The 26,946-nt window shown below is 38.6% G+C and overlaps 1 protein-coding gene and 1 pseudogene across 14 annotated transcripts; one reads left to right on the forward strand and one right to left on the reverse strand.

Annotated features, from left to right (window-relative positions):
• Window positions 1–5,809: 5,809 nt before the first annotated feature.
• LOC131217202 (uncharacterized) lies at window positions 5,810–12,388 on the forward strand. Of its 14 annotated transcripts, none has more exons than XR_009157220.1 (7): window positions 5,810–8,030; window positions 9,055–9,234; window positions 9,426–9,498; window positions 10,287–10,356; window positions 10,614–10,708; window positions 11,121–11,210; window positions 11,389–12,388. XR_009157220.1 is itself a non-coding variant. In XM_058212033.1 (6 exons), exons 2-6 carry the CDS (start codon window positions 9,177–9,179, stop codon window positions 11,347–11,349), a joined length of 351 nt encoding a protein of 116 aa, XP_058068016.1. In that variant the 5' UTR covers window positions 5,810–8,030; window positions 9,055–9,176; the 3' UTR covers window positions 11,350–12,388. The 14 variants fall into 14 exon arrangements, 6 of the variants coding, with proteins under 6 accessions (XP_058068016.1, XP_058068020.1, XP_058068019.1 ...); XR_009157223.1 differs by having other exon boundaries at window positions 11,121–11,164; window positions 11,289–12,388; XR_009157221.1 differs by having other exon boundaries at window positions 10,624–10,708.
• Window positions 12,389–17,525: 5,137 nt separating this feature from the next.
• LOC131217203 (uncharacterized) lies at window positions 17,526–26,575 on the reverse strand (annotated as a pseudogene).
• Window positions 26,576–26,946: the final 371 nt, after the last annotated feature.

Here is a 26,946-nt window from a genome sequence, read left to right on the forward strand (position 1 = left end):
TTTCAGGTAAAAACATAGTACTAACAGCTGATAACCTCTTGAAGAAACACATGACTATTCCAAATGCATGCGTTATGTCTGCGGGATGTCGAGTCGGTTGATCACGTATTTATGCATTGTATTTTCGCTAGTGCACTGTGGGAAAGTTTCTTTGATCTTTTCCTATGCCACTGGTAATGCTGGCTATGGTCAACTCATTTTCTCTCTTGGCACGTGTGCGGTCTCAGCCAGAGGAGGAAAATTGTGGAGGCTTTCTCTTCTTGTGAGGCTCTGGTCAACATAGGCAGAATGCAATAGTCAATGTCTTCACAATCAATCCTCTAGTCTTGGTGAAGTCTTCAGGAGGGTGAAAGTTGAGATGGTGTCTTGGGCTTCTCGTTTTCTAACCCTTCGTAAATTTTTCTTTTTGAGTTCCATCCATCTTTGGTCGGTCTCTTTGTAATTGTCATGTTGTTGGTTTCTTGTCTTCATCTGGCTCTTTTCTTCACTGTTAATTTTTTTTAAAAAATGAATTCTCAAGATAAATAAAGAGATCCTATTCATGTGCAATCAATCTCAAGAGAACCCAGGTACTGAACTAAGATTACGCACATGATGAAGCAAACCTAAGGAAACTACCTCTCTGGAGGAATGCATGTGAGGTTCTCCTAGTATTCTATCCAATCTTTCATTGAAAACAATTGAGTTTTAACTCTTTCTTTTTACATATTCTATATTCCCCTTCGTATTCATTTCTTGCTTTTAACCAGTGTGAAGCACAGATATGCCGCCCCATAAAAGTTTTTCTTTTTCCTTCTCAAAACTCTAAAAGAAAGAAAGGCGTACTTTTTTTTTTGTTAGCTTGTTAGTACAAGCTACTGTCAGTTCACACATCACTGTTAGCCACCCCAACTAGGGAATCGATACCATGTAACTCAGTCTACCACTTGAGCTATGGATGGTGTAAAGAAAGGCGTACTTAAGAGTACTTTTCTACATTTCTTTGGAATACAATACTAGGAGTGTTCCCAAAAACTGCTTTTGCAAGGAAAACACTTGACTTCTGAAATGTTGTTTTGGCTGTTAAAGAGGCTAAAATGTCATATGTCGAGACCAAGGTTCAAAAATTGGTTTCGGAGACATATCAAGAGGCTTATAAGCTGACTTATAGGCTGAAACCCAATATGTACCGTTCATTGTGAATTTTAACTTATGCTACATAGCATAGTTTCTCATGAAAACAGCTTAAGACGCAGCCTAAACTACATGCTAATTTACATACATTACATGCTATGTAGCTTACACTACAAGTTATTTTTCACCAAAACAAAAATCAATTAATGTTTTTCAATAATTTGTTATATTTTTCTTTTTTCTTTTTCAATAAAAACTAGTTAATCTTTTCAGCAATTTTAGTAAAATAATAGAAGTAACAGTATTAAACCACTTCTCTTGTTCTTTCTTTATTTTTATAGTTAATCTTTGCCCTATTTTTCTTATTATTTTAGGTTGTGTTTGGTTGCACTAGATAATGTGAAATTTCATTATTAGTCAGTCTAATCTGGTGTAAAATATCATGAAAATGTTCATGATATTTGATGCAACCGAGCGCAACCTTAATTAATAATCTAGACGTAGCACGTAGCTTATGCTAGATGCTATGCAGCTTACTCACGCTTTAGAGGAGTGAACGCTCATGCTATTTAACACACTGATTTTGACCATTTAAGCCATTATACAATATATAAAAAAAACGCATCGTGTCAGTTTTTCCAAAATACTGGTATGCATCAGCTGGTAGAACTTGCCTTATCTTGAACCATGGTTGACACTTGACGACATTTACTTAGCATACCTAAGAAATGTAAAATATATGGCTGCATTCATATGCCGAAATGAATGAATTGCAAAGATTTAGTTTAACCTAAACTACTGTAAACAAATGATGCTTCGAGGTATTAATGATGAGGAAGTAGCTGTCAAAATGCAGTTTCATTCCTTTCAAGTGCAACTTGAGAATAACACAATTGTAATTTGGAGCCTAGATGCTCAATATGCATGCTAAGGAAGGAAATAACAATTTGGAATTTCTTTTCAAGGGCTACTAGAGAATTTTATTAAAAGAGAAAAAGCTCTAGAATTACATAATAGGGAGGGAATCCCCAATCCTTAACTATCGAAAATGTATTAATTGCCTTGCCCAAATTGTCAGCTACCTCATTTCCTTCCCTATGGACAAGGTCCAATTCCCGGATCTTGACCACCCAGCTCCCTAATCTCTGAGGGTAATTACAAATTGAACATTCACTAGGCTACTGAGTGCAATTTGATTGGATACTTCTATGCAAAAAAACACTAAAAGTTCTACGATATAATCTGTAATTGCCAGTTTTTAGGCCATTGGTTATTTCCTCACATGTGTGGACTATGTCATCTCTGTCCAGCCTGATTTTCTAGCCAGATCATCTATACAGTGGGTCCCAACCCAACTGATGGATGGCTTGGAGGTGCTACACACTTGCCAGGTTTGTATATGGCTGCCTATGGGGCTAGCGAATCCTTTTCTTTTAAAACCTTTTGCTCTTCACGCACTTGGGTTTTTGGCCAGTGACCTCTGAATGGCTTTCGTACTTCAGTGGTTTATTCTAATGGAAAAGAAAATAGAAGGAGAGAACATTTCTGTACGTTCATTTTTATTTTAGGATTTTATTCTCCTTTAGTTATTGTTGTTCTTCAAAATTTCTTGCTATTGTTGATGACCTATTATCATCTAGAGATAGCTGCATTTACTTTTTTGATGTTTATGTTTATTTTTCCCTTCAATGTCTGCAATTGATGGGTAGAGAAGTTTACATCCCCCCCCCCCCCCGCCCCCCCTTTGTTGACTCCCCCCTTTTTTGTTTGTTATTTCCTTTTACATTGTTAAGTGTTGATATGTTACTTCTGTTCAATGTTCGAGCTACTTGTCCGAATTATTAATATCTACTTATGATGCGAGTTACATATGCCCTATATATGGTAACTGTATAATATGATTTGATGTGACTTATTGAAATGCTAATACAAACTAATATGTCACCACCTCCCCTCTGTTTTTGGATTATTACATATAACTCCCCTCTGTTTCAAAGATTACTGCAGATTCCCCTATACAAGGAAAGACCATCATTAATCTTTTGAGAGCAATCGACTCTTTTACCTCTGTATCATACGCAACTAGTTGTAGACATTTCAGCTTACTGTAGTGCGTGTATTTCATCCAACCTGTTCAGCATGGTCACACCACCATGGAAATGGGACACCCCAAAAACCATGCTGATCCGACAATTAGGTCACCCACCACATGAATTTGGAGGTTTTTGGGTGTCTATCTATTGTTTTCTTTGGTGTGGTCCACTTGATGATTGGATAAGTCTGATTCTTTGGCAACCAATTTTATGGCAGAGTGACCCTCCTAGATGGGTTGGATGCCATTTATACGTAAGGTGGTCCCCAATCACACGTGAAATGAAAATGAGGGTATTTTTGTCATTTGGTAGATATTGCTCTTACCACTCTAGTATTTGCAGTAATCCAATTTTATTTTTTTTAAGGGGGGGTAGTCAATTATCCCTTTAGTATATCATAACATCATTACGAATATATAAAGATGAAATACTCTGTACCTTTTCAATTAGCGACCATTGCTAAGCTATCTGGATTATATAATGGTAAACAAATAGCTTCAATATTAATCTCATAACTTTGTTGAGATAATTTTTTGGGGGTTATAATTTTCATAAAATAGAGGGGAGAGGTCTACAATTATCCCTATAGTTTATCATAACATTGTTACTAATATATAAAGATGAAATACTCTGTATCTTTTCAATTAACGACCATTGCTAAGCTATCTGGATTATATAACGATGAACAAATAGCTTCAATGCTAATCACATAACTTTGTTGAGATAACTTTTTTTTTTTTTTTTCCCTGGAAGGTGTTGTGGAGGAATTTATCACGTGAGAGAAATTGTACAAGCCTGTGAAGCTTTGGGTTGTATTTAAAATACTATGGTAATAACATATGTTTTGCTTGCTAGATACCAACTATCTATACACGCTAAATCATGATTTCACAAAACGAGGTAAATAATGTAAAAATGGATGTGAATATTTATGAGGCAAAATTGTAGCCATGTCTACAAGATTACATCTACAACTACAGGTACTTGTGAGGTAATCTTAGTACAGCTACCAAGATGCGTTGGGCATGAGGCGGAGTGCTGGGGTTGTCGTGCCTTGGTCCTCACCATGGATGAATTAGATGCTGTAAGATTGGCACTCTCCTCTTTTTTCTTTTTTGAGTTATTTGATTATCTGGCAGGGCATGATTATTTGCATGTGCAAATGACTCTATTGATCCAAACTATCCAAATTGTTTTGGTGATTCTTTTTTTTTTAATAAAAAAATAAATCTAGTGTTATTATTATTATTATTATTATTATCATGGGTCATTTGTTTCATGTTTGGGAAAATATGGGGTTAGGTCAGTGAAGGATACTTTGCTACTAGTTTTGAAAGGGATAGGAGTCCCCTCTTGGGTTGTCATGGTTCACCAACTGGATTGGTAAGTATTTACATGCTTTGTTCGTTTGTTATTAATTTTTATTCTGTTTCCCATTTATTTTCTTTCTTGGTTTTTTATTTTTCATGGCAATCCATCCACTTTTAGCATTTGTAATGAAAAGTGCGTCGGAAGTAGGAGTTGGACGGACGTTGTTTGGCTGAGCTCTGATTTGTTTATCATTTAGCCATTTGGGTTTGATATATGCATCCAATCACATACACAACGCTTGGATAATTCGTCTTTCAGATCTTGTGGTCTCATGTGAGAAATGTATGAGAATGTGCCCTTGTAATGAATAAAGAGGAAGAGGATGGAGGGACTCCTTACAGTTGTGGCGGTTAGTCCTATTGCATTTGAGTGTGCATGCAAAAATCCTCTCTCAGTAATGTCACTTTCCTACCATCTGTTTGTGCATTTGTTCAGCTGAATTAAAGTGAATATCTTGTCTCAATGCAGATACAGTTTCTTTGTTTTTCTTGCTCCAAATGCAATGTGGATTGTTTCTGCCCTAGTTACAAAACCAATCCTCTAGTGCCGTCCCTGCAAGGAGAATGAAAAGGTGGGTCCTATATTTCAGGTGTATCAAAGTGTAGATGTGGATGCTCTTCCAAAAAAAATTCAGGCTGATTAACAAAATAGGTGGGCCACAGTTAACAAAACCAGTTGACGGCCAATAAAAATTGGTTGGCTGCCTTTTGAGTTGGTAGGCCCGAGTCCTGTGACAGAGCATGGTGGGATGCTCAAGATTGACAGACTGGGTCTGACTTGCAGCATGGTGCATGTTTTAGTCCACTTACCTTCGGCTAGATTTCAGGCCTAGAGCTGGTCCATTGGCCATATGGCTAGTGCCCAACAGGCTAGATTTCAAGCCCAGAGGTGGTCCATTTGTCATAGTTAGTACCCCGGCACTAGGCTGTGTGCAATGGATATCCTTAAGGTTGGGAGCTTGGGGAGTTGGTCACCTGACGTTGTGTGAAGCCACCTTAATGTCTGTAACGTTGGTCCTGTCCATCAGTTTCATCAGCTCATGTTGGGATGAGAGGCACCATAAGCAGTTGGGGTTAAACACCTACCATAACCTTCTAGGGGTGCACAAACATTTTAGTTTCCATTCACCTTGGTGAGACTAAACTTATGAATGGGCTAGATGGCATATTAACATCATTGTTAACCCTAAAAATTTTTCAATGGTGGGCGTTTCCATTCCACTCTCTCTCTCTTTTTTTTTTTTTTTTATTTCCTTTGGTGTGGTCCCCTTGAGTTTTGGATCTGCCTGATTTATTTTTAGTCTTTACTTCCCAGCATGATATGACAAAACTGATGGGACGGAGTAGACGTCATGCAGACATCGCGGTGAGTGGTAGGAAATTGGATTTGTTTTTTACCTTGACATGTAGAAACATACCATCAGCTTGACCTTTCGGATTATCATGCATTCATAGTAACATTCACACATTGTTTAAAAACTAGAGATGTGTGGGCCCACCCATATGGTTTTGTACAGACCATCAAATGGCTTATTTTAATGTGAGATATGCTCCATTCCCCTCAAGAGGATACTAATGCTCCTAGTTGCACTGGGACACTTGCACAGATCAATCCATTGATGTAGAATGTTCCTTGGGTTTTAATGCACGTTTCCAGGGCTACCATGCAAACATCACACTGATCGGACAAATACAAAACATTTGATCAATGGTCATTAATATGGCCAGTCAAGATAATTTAGACGTAGGTCCAATCAACAATTTGATGTAAGTGCATCTTGATTATAACCATCAATATGCAACTAAAGCAATTTGAAGTTGCTTGATCTTCTTGGATTGCCTTTTATTTAACCAGCATCACTGAACTTCAATCTTTCAAAAAAAAGAAAAAAAAGATGACAAGGTTTCGAACTGTTTCGCATTCGATATTTTAGCCATCTGCATTTTTTGTGACCTATATCATGTTTCCAATGCCTTGCTTGAAAATGCAGCTGCGTAGGGCCTATTCCATCACAGCATATTGAAATTGGGTTGTAATGTTTTTGAAACTGAATATCAACTTAAATAGGAATGTTTCATCTATGTGTAGTTAGTAGTTGTTTTCTTGATGCTTCCATTGTTGTAATTTCCTTGCACATGCAAACAAATGCTTGAAAGAATTACTTGTCACAGTCATGCAAATGATTTGGAATGCGCACGCTCCCATTACCCCTCCCATGACACATAAGATTTGGAAATACAAGCTTCCCCTGAAAATAGCTGCGTTTGGATGGTTGGTGGCTAAGGCAAAGGTGCTTACAGTAGATAACTTGGGGAAAAGAGGAATGATGTTTTAGGGACTCATCCAATTCAGCTCGTTTTGTTTCGTCCAGGGCTAAGCGCAGATTATTCGAATGGGCCTCCAATGACGGCAAGCTGAAGGACTTCAACCCGATGTTCTTTGAGATTTAGTTCTCCCACCTTTCTTTTGTTTTTCTTGTTTTTTGCTGTCTGCTTCCTCGGCAGACTCTCTGTTTGTTTGTTTCTCTTTTTTTCTTTTAATGAAATTGCATTATCTTTCAAAAAAAACAAAAAGAGGAATGATGTTAACCAACATCTGCCTTTGCTGTATGGGCGACGCTAAATCGGCTAACCACCTCTTTATCCACTGCCCCATTCTCTCTCAGATCTGGGCCTCTGTTTTCTCTTGGTTCAACGTTTCTTGTTGCCTCCCAAACTCTACAGGTATGCTCTTAAAGGCGTGGCATGGGTTCTCCATTGGTATGCAAAAATCTGATTTTTGGAGATTGGCCCTTCTTGTGGTTTGGTGGGCAATTTGGAAAGAGCGCAATGAAAGATGCTTCAAAGGAACATCCAACCCGGTGGGATCCATAGTGGCCAAAGTCCACTTCTACATTACTGAATGGGCTGTTTTTTTTCTTTTTCTCCTGTTTGTTAGTAGTTTGTTTTTTCGGCGAGAGTTAGTTTGCCGCTTTCTCAGCGGCCCTTCTCCCCCCGTTTTGTTTCCCTTTTCTTTTTAATGAAATTGCAAGTTCCCTCTCAAAAAAAAAAAGAAGATTTGGAATGCCAATAATCTCTCTCTCTCTCTCTCTCTCTCTCTCTCTCTCTCTCTCTCTCTCTCTCTCTCTCTCTCATTGTTTTTAATAATTACAGTACAATATGAAGAACAATTCTCGTCAACGGGCACCCGGCGAGTTGAAAAACTCTGTTGATGCTGGTTAAATAACGAAAGGTGGGTAGCTTGGATCTTGGATAAAATTTGTCGTAAGATTTCTGCACCAATTTTAGAATTCATGTGATTTCTCATTTGATTGGGAATATGCACAGAGGGAAAAAGAAGCTTCTCTGAATAAAATACTTCAGTTGGAAAAGAAATTGTACCAGAAACAGGCATTGGAGTTGGAAATTGAGCAACTAAAAATGGAGCTACAAGTAATGAAGCATATGGAAGAAGGTGACAATTTTGCTAGTTATAAAGATGCATAGTGCCAATTATTTTTTTTATTATTTTTTGTTTTTGTAATTATAGAACTATATGAAGAGCATTTCTCTTCAATGTGCAATCTGGGAGCAGGAAAAGGCTGATGAGAATTTCTTGATCCTGCTTCATAGTTATAAAATCACATGCACATGGGCTCAGGCACTTGCACACGCATGCGTGCAAGATTTGTTATGGCATGTTTGGATTGTAGAGACATGAAATTCTAGAAAACCTTAAACTTAGAAGAATCATCATCGTCATTCTGACCTGCTAAATCTTTGTCCAGTGTGAAACCTTCAGAGGCTATGTTTCCTCAATTTTTGCATGAAGAAGGCTAAATATGTAGGTCTCTGCACAGAAGTTTTATGCAGTTCCATTGGCACAGTATGCTTGCCAAACATTTCCGGTGGTGGGGACTGTTGATACACCAAGTGGATGGAATGTAGGACAAAATTCCAGCAATTAGACGGCTCTGCCCATCCTGTTACTGTGAATTTTTCTGGTTGAACGTGGACTTCTGATCCAACCATTCCACTGATCAGATGGCTGCCACATGACCCATGATTTTTGGATTTTTTAAACCAAAAGCTAAAGGATAAACCTGATACAAGATGGCTCAAAACAACCCTTGTTTTTTGGATATTTCTATACACATGATGGCCCTCAGAACAAGAGTACCAATTCCCTTACGTGTTTGCAACATGTACCATGAGGAGGGAACTGCGTAGAAATTTGATGCAGTAACCTGCATATTAGCATTCCTATTGTTGAAAAAAGAAAGAAAAAGAAAAGCATTACTATTGTTGCATTTATGTACAAGACCCACAGGATGAAATGGATCAGATCAACCTCATAAATAGCAATGCATCAGATATTAAGCAAAAGACATCCCTTCCTGATCCAAATCAACAGATTGGAGTTGGTCGTTAGAGAATCATCATGATTGCAATTTGTTCATGACCACGTTTTTTGTGTTCTTGGTCAATGCTGGTTGCAGCTCCATGAAGGATGGTTATGAAGCATATTGTGGAGAGAGAGGGACCCAGCTATCGGGCGGACATAAGCCAAGGATCTCTCTAGCCTGAGCAATACTAAAGAACCCAGCAATCCTGCTCTTGTATGAGGCGACCAGCGCATTGGATACAGTATCTAAGTTGTCATGGGCTTGAGTCCTGCAGTATGTATTAGTTTCGATGTTGTTTGGGTCCCACTAAATGGATGGTTAAAATGGTAAAAAAACATCAGAGTTGTGCATCAGTTTAGATCATGGTTCTCTTCTCATTGTTTATGGATTGATTTCATGTTCTGCGTCCCGAATGCGTTCATCTCTTATCATGCTCTTAATGATTTGAGTTTGATCAATTCCAGGGTGGATTTTGGGGATTGGACAGAGAATAGCAGTGGAACATATAATAAGTGGGATGCGGTATCCACAACACGGGTATTTCCATTGGTCCATGATATTTGTACCATCATTCCTTGACTTCCTTTGTTATGACTTATGAGATTATAAAGATGAAAAGAGAATTGCTTCTTTTCACTGGCTGTGTAGATCCATAGATCTGCTTGTATTGTAGCTACTTTTCATGGTTGACTAAAATAAATGATGAATCCTTCCTTGTGTATAACATATTTCAGTGAAATTCATATTAGCAAACTTTTCATTGCATCTTGCTTTTTTAGTGCCATATCCGAAGTTATGACCTGTTGTTTAAATTTTTTGTTCTGATAAGTTTCACCCATTTCAGTGAAATTCTTTTATTCAAAGGATTCTTTTTCGCAGTCTGATAGATCATTTGAGAAGTACTTGTTTCATCTCGTGATAGGTGAATAAATAATTTTAGATTGTTCTGTTGCAAAATATGGTTATAGAACCTATGAAATTGTCAGCTAATCTAGTGGGGAATATCATATCAGAAATATATCAACCAAATCTGCTGCTGCTGATCGCAAAACTTTCTGTTATTTCATTTGGCATTTCCTGCTTTTGTTTCCCATGTCGTCTTTGGTTCGTGTTTCAAAGTTGAACATTGTAAACAACATGCTTGTTGCGATGTCTTTTGTGAATGCATAATTTTTACTAACATGAAGTTTTTATCATTAATCATTATGCTTTTGAGATGTCTTGGGGTTTTTTGTTTTTTTTTTTGCTCCTTTGGTCATGCACTCTATTGCTTTGAGAGGTGAGTAGTCTTTGATCTGATGCTTATCTTTTCCATTTCATCCCAGGAGTGCAATTGAGATGCTAGAGGCTGAGCTATGGGACTTGTCAGCAGGGAAGGCACCATCTGCTCAGCTAGTAAGTCCAGCAACTGAATTACTAATAAAACAAGAAATGGATGTTGTAAGTGATTCAGTCCTTATATATTTATATTAGGTGGAATTTAAAGCTTCAAATTGGTGAAATGCTCTGAAATTGTACAGATCATCTTAGATAGATTAAAAAATTCAGACAATTGCAGATATATGTCATGATTCAGTAGCATTGACTTTGTATTTGAAATTATAACATTCTGCCTTTACCTTGGGACATTTGAGCGAATGATTTCAGAATAGTTTGATGCAGAGGTCTGTAAGCCACTTGCTTAACTGGGACCTCTGGCAAGGGGTCAGAGACTAAAAGAAAGTTTCACTTGGTTAGCTGGGAGGAGGTATGTAAGCGAAAGGAATATGGTGCCTCTCCTTATTTACGGGATTATGATTGATATGGGCTAAACTGAAAAAAACCGCTTCCCAATGAGGTTCAAAATAGCAAAGTCAAATGTTGTTGAGTGGTCTAAGTCTATAAAATCTTTTGACTGTAATGTTTGGGCTTGCTTAATGCTTGGGCAGCTTAGCCTTTTGTAATTATGTAATGATTCATCATCATCACTTTTTCCTTTCTCTTTGCCAATAAATTATTGCCATTTGCCCTTTAAAAAAAAAAAAGAAAATCGCCATTTCTTAAAAAAAATGTTGCTTAGTTATGGTCCAAACATGTTAAATGTTTTTCCAATAAATCTATCTCATTACCCCAAAATATTCTTATCTTGCTGTATCTCAATGTTTTGGAAATCATTGCAGGTAAGGGTAGATCATACGGCTCTTGCTCTGTCAAAGACATTCATGTCAGTAATAGTTGATACTATACAATCTCTTCCGCAACACCAATAAGTGCGTTTGTGATCGTTATCTGACAACTGTTTGTTAATTGCTCCAGATATTAAATTTAACTTGATAGTCTTTTGGCAGTATCTTTGCTTGTCAGATCTTGCAAGTCTTCTATGATGAAAAGCATCAAATTGAAACATAAGCAAGCAGCTTCATCATTCTGAATGTGTTTCCACTGCAGATAATACTTTGCTCTGTGTGAGGCTCTTTCGCAGGGTAAAGAAGGATACAACCATTGGAGAGGTACTATATAACATTTCGTAAGTCTTCTATGATGAATTTTGGTTAAGGTTCTGCAAATGTGTTTTTTCTTTTGTGCTGGTTTAATTAATGGTGACTAGAGGAGGTATGGATCGTTGGGCTTCTGATGGTGGACATGTCTGTAATTTATCTGTGATGAACTAATGATTGAGGTTTATCTCCTTTTTGTTTCTTTTTTGGAGTTTTTTTTTTTTTTGTTCGATAGATATCTACTAGCCTTTTGTTGTAGTATATTATGGTTTTCTCCCATGAGTTGTGATCTCACTGCCACCCTTACACAATCTCTATCATACAGAGATTCTATCTTTTAATTTTGTGTAATGGGATGCTCTTTTAGGATTACTGAAACTCAGAGTGTGGATGTCATTTGATATACAGGCAAGTCTTGGATGTTTATTTGTATTGGATCTTTATTCACAAACTTAGTTCTTGTCGATAGTCAATGCATTGAGTTTCTGTACCTACTGTGCTCGGATTTATTTTGTCTTTCATCTTGTTTCTTTGTTATTTGTCTCGTTTGTATCTAGAGCATGGGAGGTACTTTCAGACATCGGTATGTCAGGCCATTCAGTTAATCACTTCAGTTAAAAGTACATAATCATAAGATCGAGCTTCCTATTTATTACAAACAGAAAATTTTCCTATTTGGTACCTAATCTGTGCCTATGTGGCCCACTGTTGTGACTTGACTCGAGACCAAACGAGTTGATCCAAGTCTAAAAGACATGGCGTAGATACTTACAGTAAAAGTAATATAAAATACAAATGTTGTCAAAGCATCCAACACTTATATTATTAAAATATCAAATTTCTTTCTAAAATGATCACATTTCTACTCACATTCAAATAGAAATTGTTAAAACTTAAGATTTGGGAAGTGAGATGGATTGGAACATGTACATATGATTATCTTCATTAGTTAATTTAATATTTCTAGATTTATTTATTTATTTTTATTTTTATTTATTTTATTTTATTTTTTTTGTTATTTGGGATGTAATTAATTTCTTTTTGCTGTTTTGTTTTGCAGGTTGTAGGTAAAAAGACAAAGGGGAGTTGGTCGATGGATTTTTTTTATGTGTATTTGGAACCTTTCAACTTGTTATTGTAAATATTATTTTAATATTCATTTTTAACTATGTTGTGCAACATTTTTTATATTTCAAATATATATTTAAAAAAATACAGATTTTAATCAAATATAAATAACCAAATACATTTTTAAAAAAAAAACATTTTTACCAGCGATCTATACTGGCACTTCAGCAAACCATTAGCGTTTTGGTAGACCTTTGGTGGCAGTTCGGCGTACATTTACCAGTGCTTACAAGACTTTTTCAAGCACTTGTCAGGCTTTTCCTGGTGCTTAGGAAGACCTTTAATGACGGTTTTTCAGGTTATAATGGCAGTCAAAAGAAGCACCGGTAAAGGCTACTGATTGCCAGTAAAGGCGGCTGACCGCCGGTAAAGTTCCCTTAATAGTGGCAGTCAGCAAAACCGCTAGAAAAGCCTAATGGGCGCTGGTAAATAAACTACCGATGCTGCCTTTTTCGGCGTGTCTGGCCACCGGCAAAGCCTTTGTCGGCAGTTTTTGGGACCTTTACCGGCAGCTTTCTTGCAGTGTTTCTACTTCTGATATCCACTGATTCAATTTAAAAAATGACATTGGCCCCCAATGCTAATCAATGTGGACATTCTGACTTTTGGATGGTCTGATTTTTGGGCCCTGGAGGTTTACTGATGTGCGACTTATGGACGGGTTGGATTCCGTGAACACATCACTGGCCCCACATCTGCCTGCTTATTGTGGTACTGGTACCACTGGAGTGCGCCCCTATCGGCAATACCTGCTGAACCACAACGAGGCCTTTCGCAGGAAGTTGTGCTGGGATGCTAAGTGGGCCGTTCTGTGATATTTGGAAGAACTGTTTTGCGAGATCACTTTAAGACATATTACCAAAAAAAGAGGCGGATCTAAAACTCAATTGGGCCATATTAGGGGGAAATTTACGGAAAGAGTTTCCTACCATTGTAACCTTTATGGGCTCCACCTTGATGTTTATATGCCATCCAAACCCTCATTCCCACTAAGATGAACTGAAATCAAAGTAAACTTAGCCTAATACGAAGCTTTTGTGGCCACATGAAAGTTTCAACGGTGGTCACTAAATCTCCACTTCTTCCTCTTGCCTGGCACACTTGAGTTTTGGATCCACCTCATTTTTGGTCGCATGACCTAAAATGATCTTGCAAAACGGATGGACGGGGTGGATTTCTCTCAAACATCACGGTGGGGCCTACCTAGCATCCTAGTGCATGAACTTCCTGCGCAGGCGTCTCTCTGATGTCAGGCACAACAATTTATCAACTACATCTCGACACCAGCATCATCTACCAGCAGTTTTCTGTGCAGAAGTTTTCAGCCACATTTAAAAAAACAAAACAATTTTTAGCAGAAGTTTTAAATGCCAAATCCATTTATATCAATTCACCAAACCACTTCCAGAATGAATATAGCTCCACACTGATTTTACTGACAAAAGAACCGGCAAGGCAACAATAATATATATAGGAATGCTCAAAAGAGCATGTTTCAAGAGAATAATCTTACCTCCTGAAGAAAGGATCTTAGATTTCCAGCCCACCCTTTTAAAGAGAGGAGCCCCAAGATAGATTTGGTGCTTGTAAAAACTGTAATGTGTTCCACCACCTTCATACAATCATAGGACACTTTTTCTGATATAATGTAATTACACTTTTTCCTGTACACCTTCAATGAATTCATAATCATTCAAAAACCTTATAAACTTTGAAATTTGATTTCTTGCCAAAGAGAAACATCACCATGTCATTAGCAAAAAGGAGATGGGAGACATTAGGACTGTTGGGAAGCGCGGAAGTGTGAGCCCTCAAGATCTAACGGTCTACACAAGTTTTGGAACCCTCACAAAGCAAAAGATTAGTGCTCCAACGGGCCACCTATCTCCACTAGCCTAGGTCCAACAAGGACATCCCCACAGAAGATGACGAGGGGCATACTTACTATTTCAAGAAAAAACCCGGGATAACTGTTCCGAATCCGCTATTTATAGACGGTCATGATGTCTACTAGTGCGTAAGGTTTTCAGTCAAAAATAGTAAGTGTCCTATTTGGCTTCACCACGCTGTTTTCCTAAATATTCTAAGCACTTTTCATGTTGGGCGCAACTTTATAGTAAAAACGGAATCAAAATAGGGAAATGACTGTCACTCCGATGGTATTTAGCAAATCTGTTTTGCGCAACCCAGCGTAGCGGGGTTGGGTGGCTAAAGTAGCTCGCCCTACCCCAAAATCATATATTTTATGTCCGATTACTCATTCTAGTTTGCGAGATACGTCTGTTTTCAGTTCTGACGGTCCGGATCATCTCTGTCTCCGATCAGGCCTTTTCTTGTCCATCTTGGCCATGAAATTATCCGCGACCCGCTCTACGTCAGTTTTAGAGATAGCGGGTTGCCTTGCCTAACCTTTTGAAGATTTAAAAAAACCAACCAGATTACCATTCATCAGAATCGAAAACCAACAATTCATAATGCATTTCTTCACCATACTTACCAAAGCTTCTGAGAACTTCAAACAGAAAGCTCCACTCGAGTTCATACATCTTAGCCATATCTAATATGCAGATCACATTATTCCCAAGAACTTTCCTATCGAGTTCCTGGACAATTTTACGAGCCAAAGCAATATTCTCGGAAATATTCCTCCATGAAACAAAAGCTCCCTTGTTCTTCAGACATTAGCTTGGGCAAAATCATATTTAGTCTTGATTCTTCAGACATTAGCTTGGGAAAAATCATATTTAGTCTTGATTTCTTCACATTGGAAATTTTTTATAAATGCAATTGCATAAGCTAATAGGCCAAAATTCTGAGAATACAAAGGATTTTCAACTTTTGGGATGAGAGATATGAATGACAAAGTGAAGTCTCTAGGAAGGTCAGCCTCTTGTAAGAAAACACACAGCCTTATAAATATTCTCCCACAATATTCCAACATGAAATAAAATAGAGAAGCCATTTGGACATGGGCCACTATCAATCGGAATGTTGTACACCACTTCTTTGACTTACTCCCTTGATGGGCTATTCATTAGAATGGAATTATCTTCCTAAAAACTATATTTGGAATAATAGTATATATACCTTTGGAAACAGTAAAGTTTTGAGAAGACAACATGCTTGAGAAAAACTGAATAGCTGCTTCTGAGATTTTTTGTAAATCTTCCATAACCTCCCCATTGCTGGTTTTATTTTTTTTGAAAATTTCGACATCTACTATCAACCATAGTAGAATGATTTTTATTTTTGTCCCTTTCCACAAGCCAATTTACCCCAACTCCTGCTTCCAAAACACTCCTTTTGCAAGTTAGCCAGATTTGATTTAGTCTCTTCCAGAGCAACTCAATCTTGTAAACTTCTTAACATAAGTAACTTATTTTCAAGATGAATAGTTTCGAGATTCTTTGAAAAATATTACAAAAAACATTTTTATTCCAATCTTTGAGAGCCTCCTTTAACCTTTTAAGCTTCAAAAGAACCACAACAGTAAGTGGACCCAGAATAGGTAGTCCAATTCCTTTCTACCGTTTCCAAAAAACCTTCACAAAATGTCTGCATCCTTCGGAATTTAAATGGCTTTAGGAGCTTTAAAGTGAGTCAAAAATAAAAATAAAAATAAAAATAAAAGAAAGGAAGGAGCATTAAAGTGGTCATCCTTCATAGATAACAATTGAGGCAAGTGATCTGAGGACACCCAAGAGAGATGAGAACCTTTAAAGCAGGAAATCATTATACACCAATGCTCTATCCAAACGAGTCCATATTCTTCTACCACCACTTGATTAACACATACATTTTATTTTATTTTTTCCACACCCACACCCACACTACACACATCACAACACATGGGCACTCGATCCCATGATCTATGTTGAAACAGAGTCTGTCTACCACTGAGCCATTGAGCTGGACTCATACCTGCAGTCCGTAGACTTGCTACCTTCTACTCTATTCACTGTATTGGCATTATCATTAACATGATTGACTGTAACATCATCGTATTTATCACCAGAAGACAACAATTTTTGGATCCACTACTTTTTGCCTTCCCTACCACTATTGCCCTTCTTCAGACCTGGTTTGTTCACTTCTAGCGTTGGTTCAAGCTTCATTTTCTCAGCAAATATTCTGCATTTATTAGAAGAACACCCCCTTCTCGGCATTGATAACCCATGAGACTTGACGAGCAATATGAATTGGTTGCTTCATTAGAGCTTGATAATCTCATGATAAAATGCATACAACATATTCCATTCAAGCAAATTGGAGGAAAAAAAATAAAATAATTTGTTATAATCATTTAATTTAAATATTTTATCTATATACATACATTAATATTTTAAAATTTAATAATTTAACACTTATATACTTATATTAACTTTAAATGATATTTATATGTAAATAAAACACGTAATAATTGATTTTTAAAATATAATACACTCATAATGTTAAAACACTGATAAACCTGTAATTTTTAATAAATATAAAAACATTAATATAAAAGTTTAATTTATATATTATAATATAATATTATAAATGTATGCACAATTATGTAAATCATATTATTTATTATATATATTTATATGTATATTAATAATTTTATAATGATACATTATTTTAATAAGTATGTATTAATTTATAGTGTATTATGTTATTATAATTATTAATATATTATTTACATTATAGTTATTTTATATGTTAAACATATTATCATTAATTAATAAAAACAGATCCTCAAAATTGGTATGTATTCTTATCTAACTCAGCAGATCCAATTCCATCTTTGATTGCTCTATCAGTCTACCTACACACACATGTTCATCATCGTCAACACACTGATGGCACCATTCTATATGCATACACGATTAAATTTATTATAAAAAAAAATGGGCTGGTGATTTCATTGAGGCTTCCTCGTAAGGTGTCCAGATCAAATTCCAGCAATAGATTTCTATGCCTCCACAAGACTTTCTCCGCCTCATATTTGCCCCCTTGCTAAGTGGTGCCCAGATCAAATTCCAGCAATAGAGATATTGATTAATTTTGTAGAATATCTACAGCTTGATTAGTCAACGGAAATCAGTCATCAGGAAATCCAAGAAACCTGTTTATGAGCTTAGCAGCTGGTGCGGCATTTGCTGGCGGGTAAGGAATGAGAGACTCCAAGTCCATACTCCTGATAACTTCATGCAATGTCTGAGGGCGGGCACAAAGGAGATATTTTCTCTCTGCTAGTTCTTCAGCCAACTCGCTTTGATGATTGTCCATCAAATCCTCATTTACAACCACAATTAGAGGTTTTCCCAAACGTAATGCCTCGAATATGCTCCCCGACCCTGCACAATAACTGAAACGATTAGTACCTCAAGGTTCTTTTAGAACCTTATTCCACTAACATCATCAGTTCACTAAACACAAACGAAATATGCAACCAAATGGGCCTAATGATATGAAAGAATTCCATTCATGAGGAATTCTATGAGCTCAACTCGAAGGAAGGCGTACTTCCTCAGGTTCTCAGTTTGTACAAGTTTCAGTCCATGGTTCAGCGACCCAAACTGTTTAGCTGATGTGACCCACCTTGGATGTACCATGGCCAAAAAACATCCCAGATAGGAAGATCCTTCACCTCCCAGATATGAGGGGGAAAAAGGCAGAAATTTAGGTCCATATGTTTATGGTATATTGTTTTTCTCTTAATTTAGAATAATTCACTTTTTATACATGTGGCAATAAAGATTGGTATTTCAAAAACGGGATAATTGTAAACACCTCCCCTCTAGTTTGGTTGATTACAAGTACCTCCACTCTGCCCAAGGTTTTTTTTGTTTGTTGTTGAAAGGTGAGAAACTTTATTAAAAGGGCAGCACGAGCAGAAAAACAAAGAAAAACAAAAAACAAAAGGAAGAAAAAGAAAATACATCGGCTACGGCCCCAGCCTCTACCGAGGTCACTGACCAAATTACGGCACCCAAACCCTAAAAAGAATCAAAACCTTACAGAACGCAGCTGTGGAATAGAGACTAAAGTCCCTAAAGACGCAGTTGTTTCTCGCAGCCCAAACCGCCCAAAACACAGCTAGCAGAAGACAGCGCCACTTCCTTTCTCCAATAGCTCCACCAGCCTCCGCATGCCGACAGCAAAACAGATGGTCCACATCAGCAGGCATAGCCCAGTCCCCTCTGCTCCACGTTAAGTGGAATGTGCACCAAATGACAAAAATATCCTTGTCCCAGGAGTTTCTTTTGCACGCATGTGGACCCACTGTTATGTATAAATGATATCCAACCTGTCCAGCAGGTCTGTCCACGCTAAATATTGGATGCCAAAAAAAAAGTCAAGATAATCCAATCATTAGGTGGGCCACACCCACACAAAACCTCCAAATTTAATGAGGTGGGCCACACCTACCCAAAAACTTCCAAATCTACATGGTGGGCTACCTGATGGTTGGATGAGTATATTTTTCGGGCTTCCCATTTTCATGGAGTGACCATGTTGAATGGGTTGGATGACATAGATGAACTGTAGTAGGCCCATACGTCTACAACTAGTCACCTGAGAGATAGGGTAAAATGGTCAACTTGTAAAAAATAACGACGCTAAAAGACTGTGCAGGGAAATATGCGACAAATGTGTAAACCAGAGGTGATGTAATTGTAATAATCCAAGACTAAAGAGGACATGTTTACAATGTCAGAAACCAAAGGGGAGTAGTTTAAAATTATCTGTCAAAAAGACTTGCAAGTTCAAGGAAAAAGCATTCTCTTACAGAAATTATCTGTCAAAAAGAAGCATCAGTTCAAGGAGAAAGCACTCTTACAGAGGGAGAAAACCTTATTATGATAATAATAATAATAGTAATATTATTTAAAATAAAAACTAAAAAATCAACCCCTTCAAATTTTATGGTGTGTGCAAAAATCCATTCTTCTCCTCTTCGTATTTTCTTTGCCATCCATCTACATCACTTAACCATCTACTTGTGGAGCAACAATTGCAGGGTTAGGATTATCCAATCAAGGAGATTTTTTTATTTTTTTTCAAAAGCAACGAGAGAATATATTAAAACGAAAAGAAAAAACAAAGCAGAGGGCAGCTGCTGAGGTAGCAGAAGCCGACTTTACATGCCAAGAAACAGAAATTTAAAGTCCTTAAGGGAATAAACATTGGCGGCTAACTCAATAATCAAAGATTTAGCCCTTGAACCAACAACAACAGGAGAGGACTGAGAGTCGTCGAAGCATCTGTTGTTTCTTTCTTTCCAAATCGCCCACCAAATGGCCAAAATTGCCATCCTCCACACTTTAGATTTAGCCTTGCCCAACTTGAATCCATGGCAATATGCCAGAAGAGAACAGGCTGAAGCGGGGACGCACCCACTGATATGAAAACGAGAAAAAAAAAATCCTGGCGAATCTGAGTAGCAAAGGGGCAGTGGACGAGCAGATGATCCACTGTTTCGTCGCTAGCCATGCAGCACAGACAGATATTAACCAGCTGCTTCCGTCTCTTCCTGAGATTGTCTATGGTGAGGATCCGGTTTTTAGCCGCCAGCCAACTGAAGCAAAGGAACTTGGGAGGGATGGGACACTTCCAGATAAAAGGGCTGCCAACAAATGTGCGGGGGGGAGGGAGGGCGAGAGCTTCATAAAGAGACTTGACTGAGAAAGAGGATGATTTATTTCTTAGCCAGATAAGTTTGTCTGGCTCAGATTGGATCGGAGATACCGTGGATAAGAGATCGAGTAAGGCAGCATAATCAGCAATCTCACAGTCGCGAAGGCTTCTGAAACATCTAATGTCCCATACTATCCCGGATGTGGACTGGCGGAATAAGTCGGCGATCGCGCTGTCCCTGTTTACGGCGATGCGATGAATAGATGGGAAGCGATCCTTCAGCTTACTGTCCCCCAACCAGAGATCGTCCCAGAATCGAATAGCCGCTCCATTCCCCAGGTGGAAGGCTGAGTTTTGAACAACCGAGGATTTTTGAACAATCGAGGAGATTTTTGGGGCAAGGTCCATCCACTTTGGGGCCATCAAAACAATGGCCTACATCAGCCAACCACAGGGCCGCATTGGACAAACTGAGGATTGAGGATGCTATGCATAACTCAGGTTCAGGCTCATCCAATATTCCTCTTCCTAACATATATCTCATGTGACTAATCATGATTACTCATCTTAACTAGTAACAAATTAGCTACTCTATGCATATTTGATATCAAACGAAAAGAACAAGAAAAAGAAATCAAAATTACCAAATCCATATTTTTGACTAGTAACGATCTTCACAACAATCACATAGGTATCTCTGTCTATGAACTCGAAATTCCACTAGGATTTGATGACAGCCCCAATCCAATCAGACTTGAAACTTCATGGGATATTATTCAGTCTTTCAAGTCCAAAATGCTCGTGTAGTATGATTCTTCAGTTTTTCAAGTTTTCCCGACTTTTAAAAGACCAACTCCCTTGACCAAAGTCTCGGTTGAATCAATCAGCAAGTCCCAACATGTTCAATGAAGAGCTTAAAAATTGAAAAAATGATAGTTGACAACTTCAGGAAATCATTGATAATCAGCAGAACCTTCTTTCTATGTATGGGCAAATAGGTTTGAGTAACTCGAAGAGCTTGATCAATACATAAGTCAGCCTAATAGGTTACTTGGTCATTAAACATCTTGAAAAATACCCAATCTAGTAAATAAAGAACTTGAAAAATCAGGCTATAACAATAAGCTTTTTTAAACTTGAAAATCACTGAGTACTTGTCCGAGCTTCTGAGTTGGTTATGATTGGGCCACATGAGCCATGCCTGAGTTGAGTTTTGAGTTTTTAAAAACTTGATAATAATCAGAGAATCATTAAAATCATCAAGAAGATAATAATCATTAAGAAGAATAGCTTTATCTCCAGATGATTGATTCAGGACTAGAACAGTTGAGATTGCAGCAAACAACTACCACATTTAGAGTGGGATAGAACCTGCATGACTGATTATAAGAGACGCAGATCTCATGTACTCAGCAATGCTTCGTGAAAAGGCAAAGTAGTCCACGGCCAAAGATCCATCTTCTCCTGAAATCTGCATTGAGAGAAAATCTGTCAGATGATTCACTTTTTATGTGATAGGAGCAGCTATTCCCTCCCTTCCTTCCTGTTTGAAAAGACATGGGGGCAGCTATTGCTGCATCACATGAAAGAAAGACACTTCCAAAGATACCTGTGTTCATTTAGAAGAATGCATAGAATTATCTAGTGGCGACTTCAAGCAAGGGCAATATACGAAATGCAATCTCGATGGTGCTAGTGTAGCGAAATTACCAAAATGTTATTTTTTGCTATGGAGCATTCAGTTATTTTAGGAATGAACTAGAACTACTCCGAATGCATCTGAAAATTATATTTTCACCGAGTGGAGTGCCCATTGGCAAGTGTTCAATTTGGCTCTTTGCTATGTTGAGCTCACTTGCCGTTTTGGGCTGGTCTTAAAGACTTGCTCCATTCTTCTCAATGCCAAACTAGCTTCCACACTTCCAAGCCAACAAGGCAGGCTTGGCAACTTGGTGCAGCGTGATGAATAGAACCCGCATCAAGAAGGCTCTAGTGTCCCACTTTTTCTTCCCCAAATCACAAGCGAGATATGTACATGAAGGTCCCAACATATATTCACAATGCTATCTGACAACAATTGATAGTCGCTGGTATAAAAAAAATATATAGGTGTGGCCTCACGGTGGGACCGGCCTTTTGAATGGGTTGGATGTTCCAAACACATGATAGGATGGGAATTATCCACCAGCAGGACAGTAGACTAGTCGTCCAGCTAAGATCTTAAGTAGGGCCAACCTTTTGTATGGGTTAAATGTCACATACACATGATAGGATGGAAATTATCCGTAGTAGGATGGTAAACTAGCTGTCCAAATGGGATACTCACCATAGGCCAACCTTTCAAGGATGTATATCACACACACAGGATGGAAATTATCTGCCAGTATGACAGTAAACTAGCCATCCAACTGATTGGACATGGGCATCTCCTTCTCTCTCCTAAGGTTGAAGTGTGCATCATTTCCATTTGAAGGGGGCAGAGAATTAGGAGGTTCGCAGTAATACTGAAGAAATTGAGAAGCACACAATCTTCTTCGATCCGTGTGCTTAAAGGTTATGGCCGCACCTAGCCAACAAAATGAAGGAAGAAGAAGAAGAAGAAAGGTGCTGGTAGGTTCCTACTGAGGACTTGATCAAGTCTTGTCCACTTGTCAAATTGTTTCCTCTTCTTTCTTTTTTTTTTCTTTTTCCTTTTTTTCAAACAGGTCAAAGTTGTCCAGGTTGGCATCTTCAAAAAAAAAAAGTACTCATTGGGAGCAACTCCTGTTCTGAATTTTACCTCATTTTAATCTGTTTCAAAAACCAATGAGATGAAGCTGAATATATGTTCAATAGAATAGAATGTTGGGGTCCAAATGCAAGACGACTAAAAATTCATGTGGAATTTCCAATATAATTGCAGCTCAAGCTGTCTACATTCCATTTCACATTCCAATCATGTAAAATTTCAACATGCAGTAGTTGAACTGTAAAGTCCAACCATGTAAAGAACCTGTGGTGCAAGACCATCCGATTATCCAACGGGAGACCACGAGTGGTCCCACTGTTGATCGATTGAAGATTGTGCCCACCCAAGGGTCCCTAATTCAAGATCTGCCCGCTAAAGCATCCAGGTTGAGGATATGGAGCATGTCAGGCTTCAAAATTGAGTCAGTGAAAGATCAAGAGTATCAATGGACCAATTGACCAACGGGGCCCCTAGACTCAAAAGAATGGCTACCATCAATTGGACCACAGCGTCCCTTCTGATTTTTCTAGATAACGACCCGCCTTGCCAAAGAAAATCCCTTCTGATTTTATCAATGCAGAAGAGCACAGATCTGGGGCATCCAAATAGAGAGAGGAAGTAAGTCAAAAGGTTGGAGAGAGAAGCTTTAATAAGAGTGATACAGCCCCCTAAGAATAGGAGCTTGTTTTTTTCAAGCAGACAGCCTTCTCTCCATTCTTTCCACTATCCTATCCAAAAGGTGCACAATAGGTTTACCAGGCACAGAGAGAGCCCCATATAGGTAGTGGGAAACGAGGCAGATTTACAACCGAAGACATCTGCAAAAGCATCGTTCTCATAAGGGGATAAATTAATCCCAAGCAGTTCACTTTTGGCAATGTTAATGTTTAAACCTGAGACAATTTCAAACCAATCAATGGCTACGTGCAAGGTCACCACTTCCGATTCAGAGGCTTGACAAAAGAGAAGGGTGTCGTCTGCAAATTGCAAATGATTTATCAAAGTTGGAAGATTAGCAAACTAAAATCATTTGAAGAGTCCGTCCTCCTAGCCTTTGCTAAGCATATGACTAAGAGCCTCAGCAACAATGACAAAGGGGGTCCCCTTGACGGATTCCTTGAGAAGAACTAAAGAAACCGAAGGAGGAACGGTTGATTGAAATTGAAAATTTGGCTGTGGAGATACATGATCTAATCCAGAGTCTCCATGATGCAGGACAATTAATCACTTGCTCTAAAAGCTCGAACTGTTAGAGCATGGCGAATTAATCCCCTTTATCTCATAGCCCAGGCCTCAAGTCCATGTGTTAGGTCCTCGGCCGAACCCTCCTCGTAAGTCTCAAATCCATGGGTTCTGCCTAACACGAGTCACCCGGCTCACAAGAGCCCCAAATCCATGGGTTCTGTGGGCCACCCACCTCAAGTGTGCCCCTGCATCCCACAGGCCACCCCACTCGAGCCCGGTGTGAAAATGCCCCTGCATTAATCACTCTCGATGAAGAGTCTCGAACACGAGACCTCCCACTCTAATACCAATTTGATGCAGGACAAGTAACCACTTGCTCTAAAAGCTCGAACTATTAGAGCATGGCGAATTAATCTCTTTATCTCATAACCCAGGCCCCAAGTCCATGGGTTAGGTCCTCGCCCGAACCCTCCTCGTGAGCCCCAAATCCATGGGTTTTGCCTAACACGAGCCACCCGCCTCACACGGGCTCCAAATCCATGGGTTCTGCGGGCCACCCACCCCAAATGTGCCCCTGCATCTCATAGGTCACCCCATTCGAGCCCGATGTGAAAATGCTCCTTCATTACTCCATTTCTCACCAAATCTCATTCTGTAAAAAAAGATAATCAAGAAAAGGCCATTCAATGTGATCGTAAGCCTTTTCCAAATCCAGCTTGCAAACAATACCTCTTCTTCTCAATTTAAGACATAAATCCAAACATTCATGAGCGAGCAGTGCATTGTCCAAGATTTTCTACCAGCTATGAAGGCACTTTGATAGGGTGATATTACCTAGGGAAGGACCTTTCTTAACCTTTGACTCAGAATCTTAGCTATGATCTCATAAACACCACCAATCAAGCTAATCGGCCTAAAGTATTTCAAGCTGACTGCTCCTTTAATTTTAGGAATCGAAGCAATGAAAGTGCACCCAAGTTCAGATGGGAAACTGCCAAAGGAATAAAAATCGTTAGCAAATTCTAAGAGCTCAATCTTGATGGGGTCCCAAAGGGATTTGAAATAAGCTATTGGGAACCCATCAGGGCAGCCAGGGGCCTTTTCTCCTCAAGATTATCCACGGCTTGCTTGATTTCGTCCAAATAGAAAGGGGCTTCCAACATGCCAGCCAACTCCTCAGACAAGGAGTGAAGTGCAGCTTATCCAGAGATGGGAGCTGGATGGCCTTGAGGTTAGAAGGGAATGAAAGAACTCAACAGCAGCTTTACAGATAGGATATTTATCCTCTAGCCTAACACCATTAACAGATAGGGAAGAAATGCAGTTGGCCCTCACTCTTGCGCTTGCGATAGCATGGAAGAATTTAGTATTTTTATCCCCCGCTTGCCCTAACACCATAGCACTACCACTATGACTTCCATGGAAATCAACACAAGAAACAGGTGGGGGTAAACAGTCCTCAGTGCTGCATCCCTGCACCACACGTCACACCAAAAGCTGATAAATCTACCATTTCCCATCTCCACAGCCACCCTTCATAGATTTATGATATGTTGATTGAATTAGTTATTCTTTGTTCCTGAAATTGGATTCAAAACCTAGGAAACTGATTCTTTTACATACACTTTGGTTTGACTCCTTGAGATATTTTGTGTTGTCAATCAGAACATATATCCAATTCTACTCATTATTTCCTATTATTGTCTGCTAATTGAAGAAGAATATGCAAAACTGGAGCATCATGGCTGGTACTTGATCCTCAAAATTGGTATGTATTCTTATCTAACTCAGCAGATCCAATTCCATCTTTGATTGCTCTATCAGTCTACTTACACACACATGTTCATCATTGTCAACACACTGATGGCACCATTCTATATGCATACACGATTAAATTTATTTTTTTTTAAAAAGGGCTGGTGATTTCATTGAGGCTTCCTCATAAGGGATCGTTTGGATGCCTGTAAATGGTTTATAGTCTGTGTTTGGATGCTGAAAAATGCCTGTAAATGGTTTACAGGCTGTAAATCATTTACAGCTTTCAGCCCCATTTGATTTACAGGCAAAGAGCTGTGATTTCATTTACAGGCTCTCCATTTACAGGACTTAAACAATTTACAGGCTATCCAAACACAGACAATCATTTACATCTTACAGCCAAACAGGACAGGCTGTAAATGATTTACAGGCATCCAAACGACCCCTAAAACTAATTTGAGTTTGCGAAGAGATGGCAAAAGCAGAACAAAAGTTCAAACATGTGAAGGTGGATAAGATACCTTTGAGGGAGTATACGTTCCACGACCTATTTGAATGAGAAGATCGGTGTAGCCTTTCCTGAAAAATTCTTCTTTAAGTAGCTGAGAGTCTACCACGTTGACGAGAGCATCAAAACAAGTTGTGCCCACAGTCACAAATACATTTTCTTCGATCTTCCACTGTCATCAGCTTCTCCCATTTCTTCTGGAGTATGTTTTCACAAATTTCGAATGCGGCTTACATTGAACACAGAAATTCAACAAACAGGAACAATTCAAGAATGAAAATAATCGAGACGACAGAATCGCCTGTTTGACAGAATTGTGGGATAGGATGTTCCAATCTCAGAGATATTTGGGGCATGGTCCGTTCGGGGTGGGCTGCAGCAGAACAATGGCCTGGATTACCCAAGTATGGATAGAAATTGAAAATAAAAACAGAATAAAACAGTGTGTACCGTGCAAAGCTCTCGATGGACAATGCCCCATAAAGATTCGAGATGGGAAGATCTGAGCCACTAAAACTGGGCGTTTTTGTGTGGACCGATGCTGTAGTTTTGTTCGTGACCCTCTGCTTGCAGGCAAC

Source organism: Magnolia sinica, chromosome 10 (assembly GCF_029962835.1).
Source record: "Magnolia sinica isolate HGM2019 chromosome 10, MsV1, whole genome shotgun sequence".
In the NCBI taxonomy this organism is placed as follows: domain Eukaryota; kingdom Viridiplantae; phylum Streptophyta; class Magnoliopsida; order Magnoliales; family Magnoliaceae; genus Magnolia; species Magnolia sinica.

Coding starts and splice junctions, on each gene's coding strand:
- LOC131217202 (XM_058212033.1), top strand. CDS start 9,177: ATGAGGCGACCAGCGCATTGGATACAGTATCTAAGTTGTCATGGGCTT. Junction 9,235..9,425: donor TCATGGGCTTGAGTCCTGCA/GTATGTATTAGT, acceptor GATCAATTCCAG/GGTGGATTTTGGGGATTGGA. Junction 9,499..10,286: donor ATGCGGTATCCACAACACGG/GTATTTCCATTG, acceptor ATTTCATCCCAG/GAGTGCAATTGAGATGCTAG.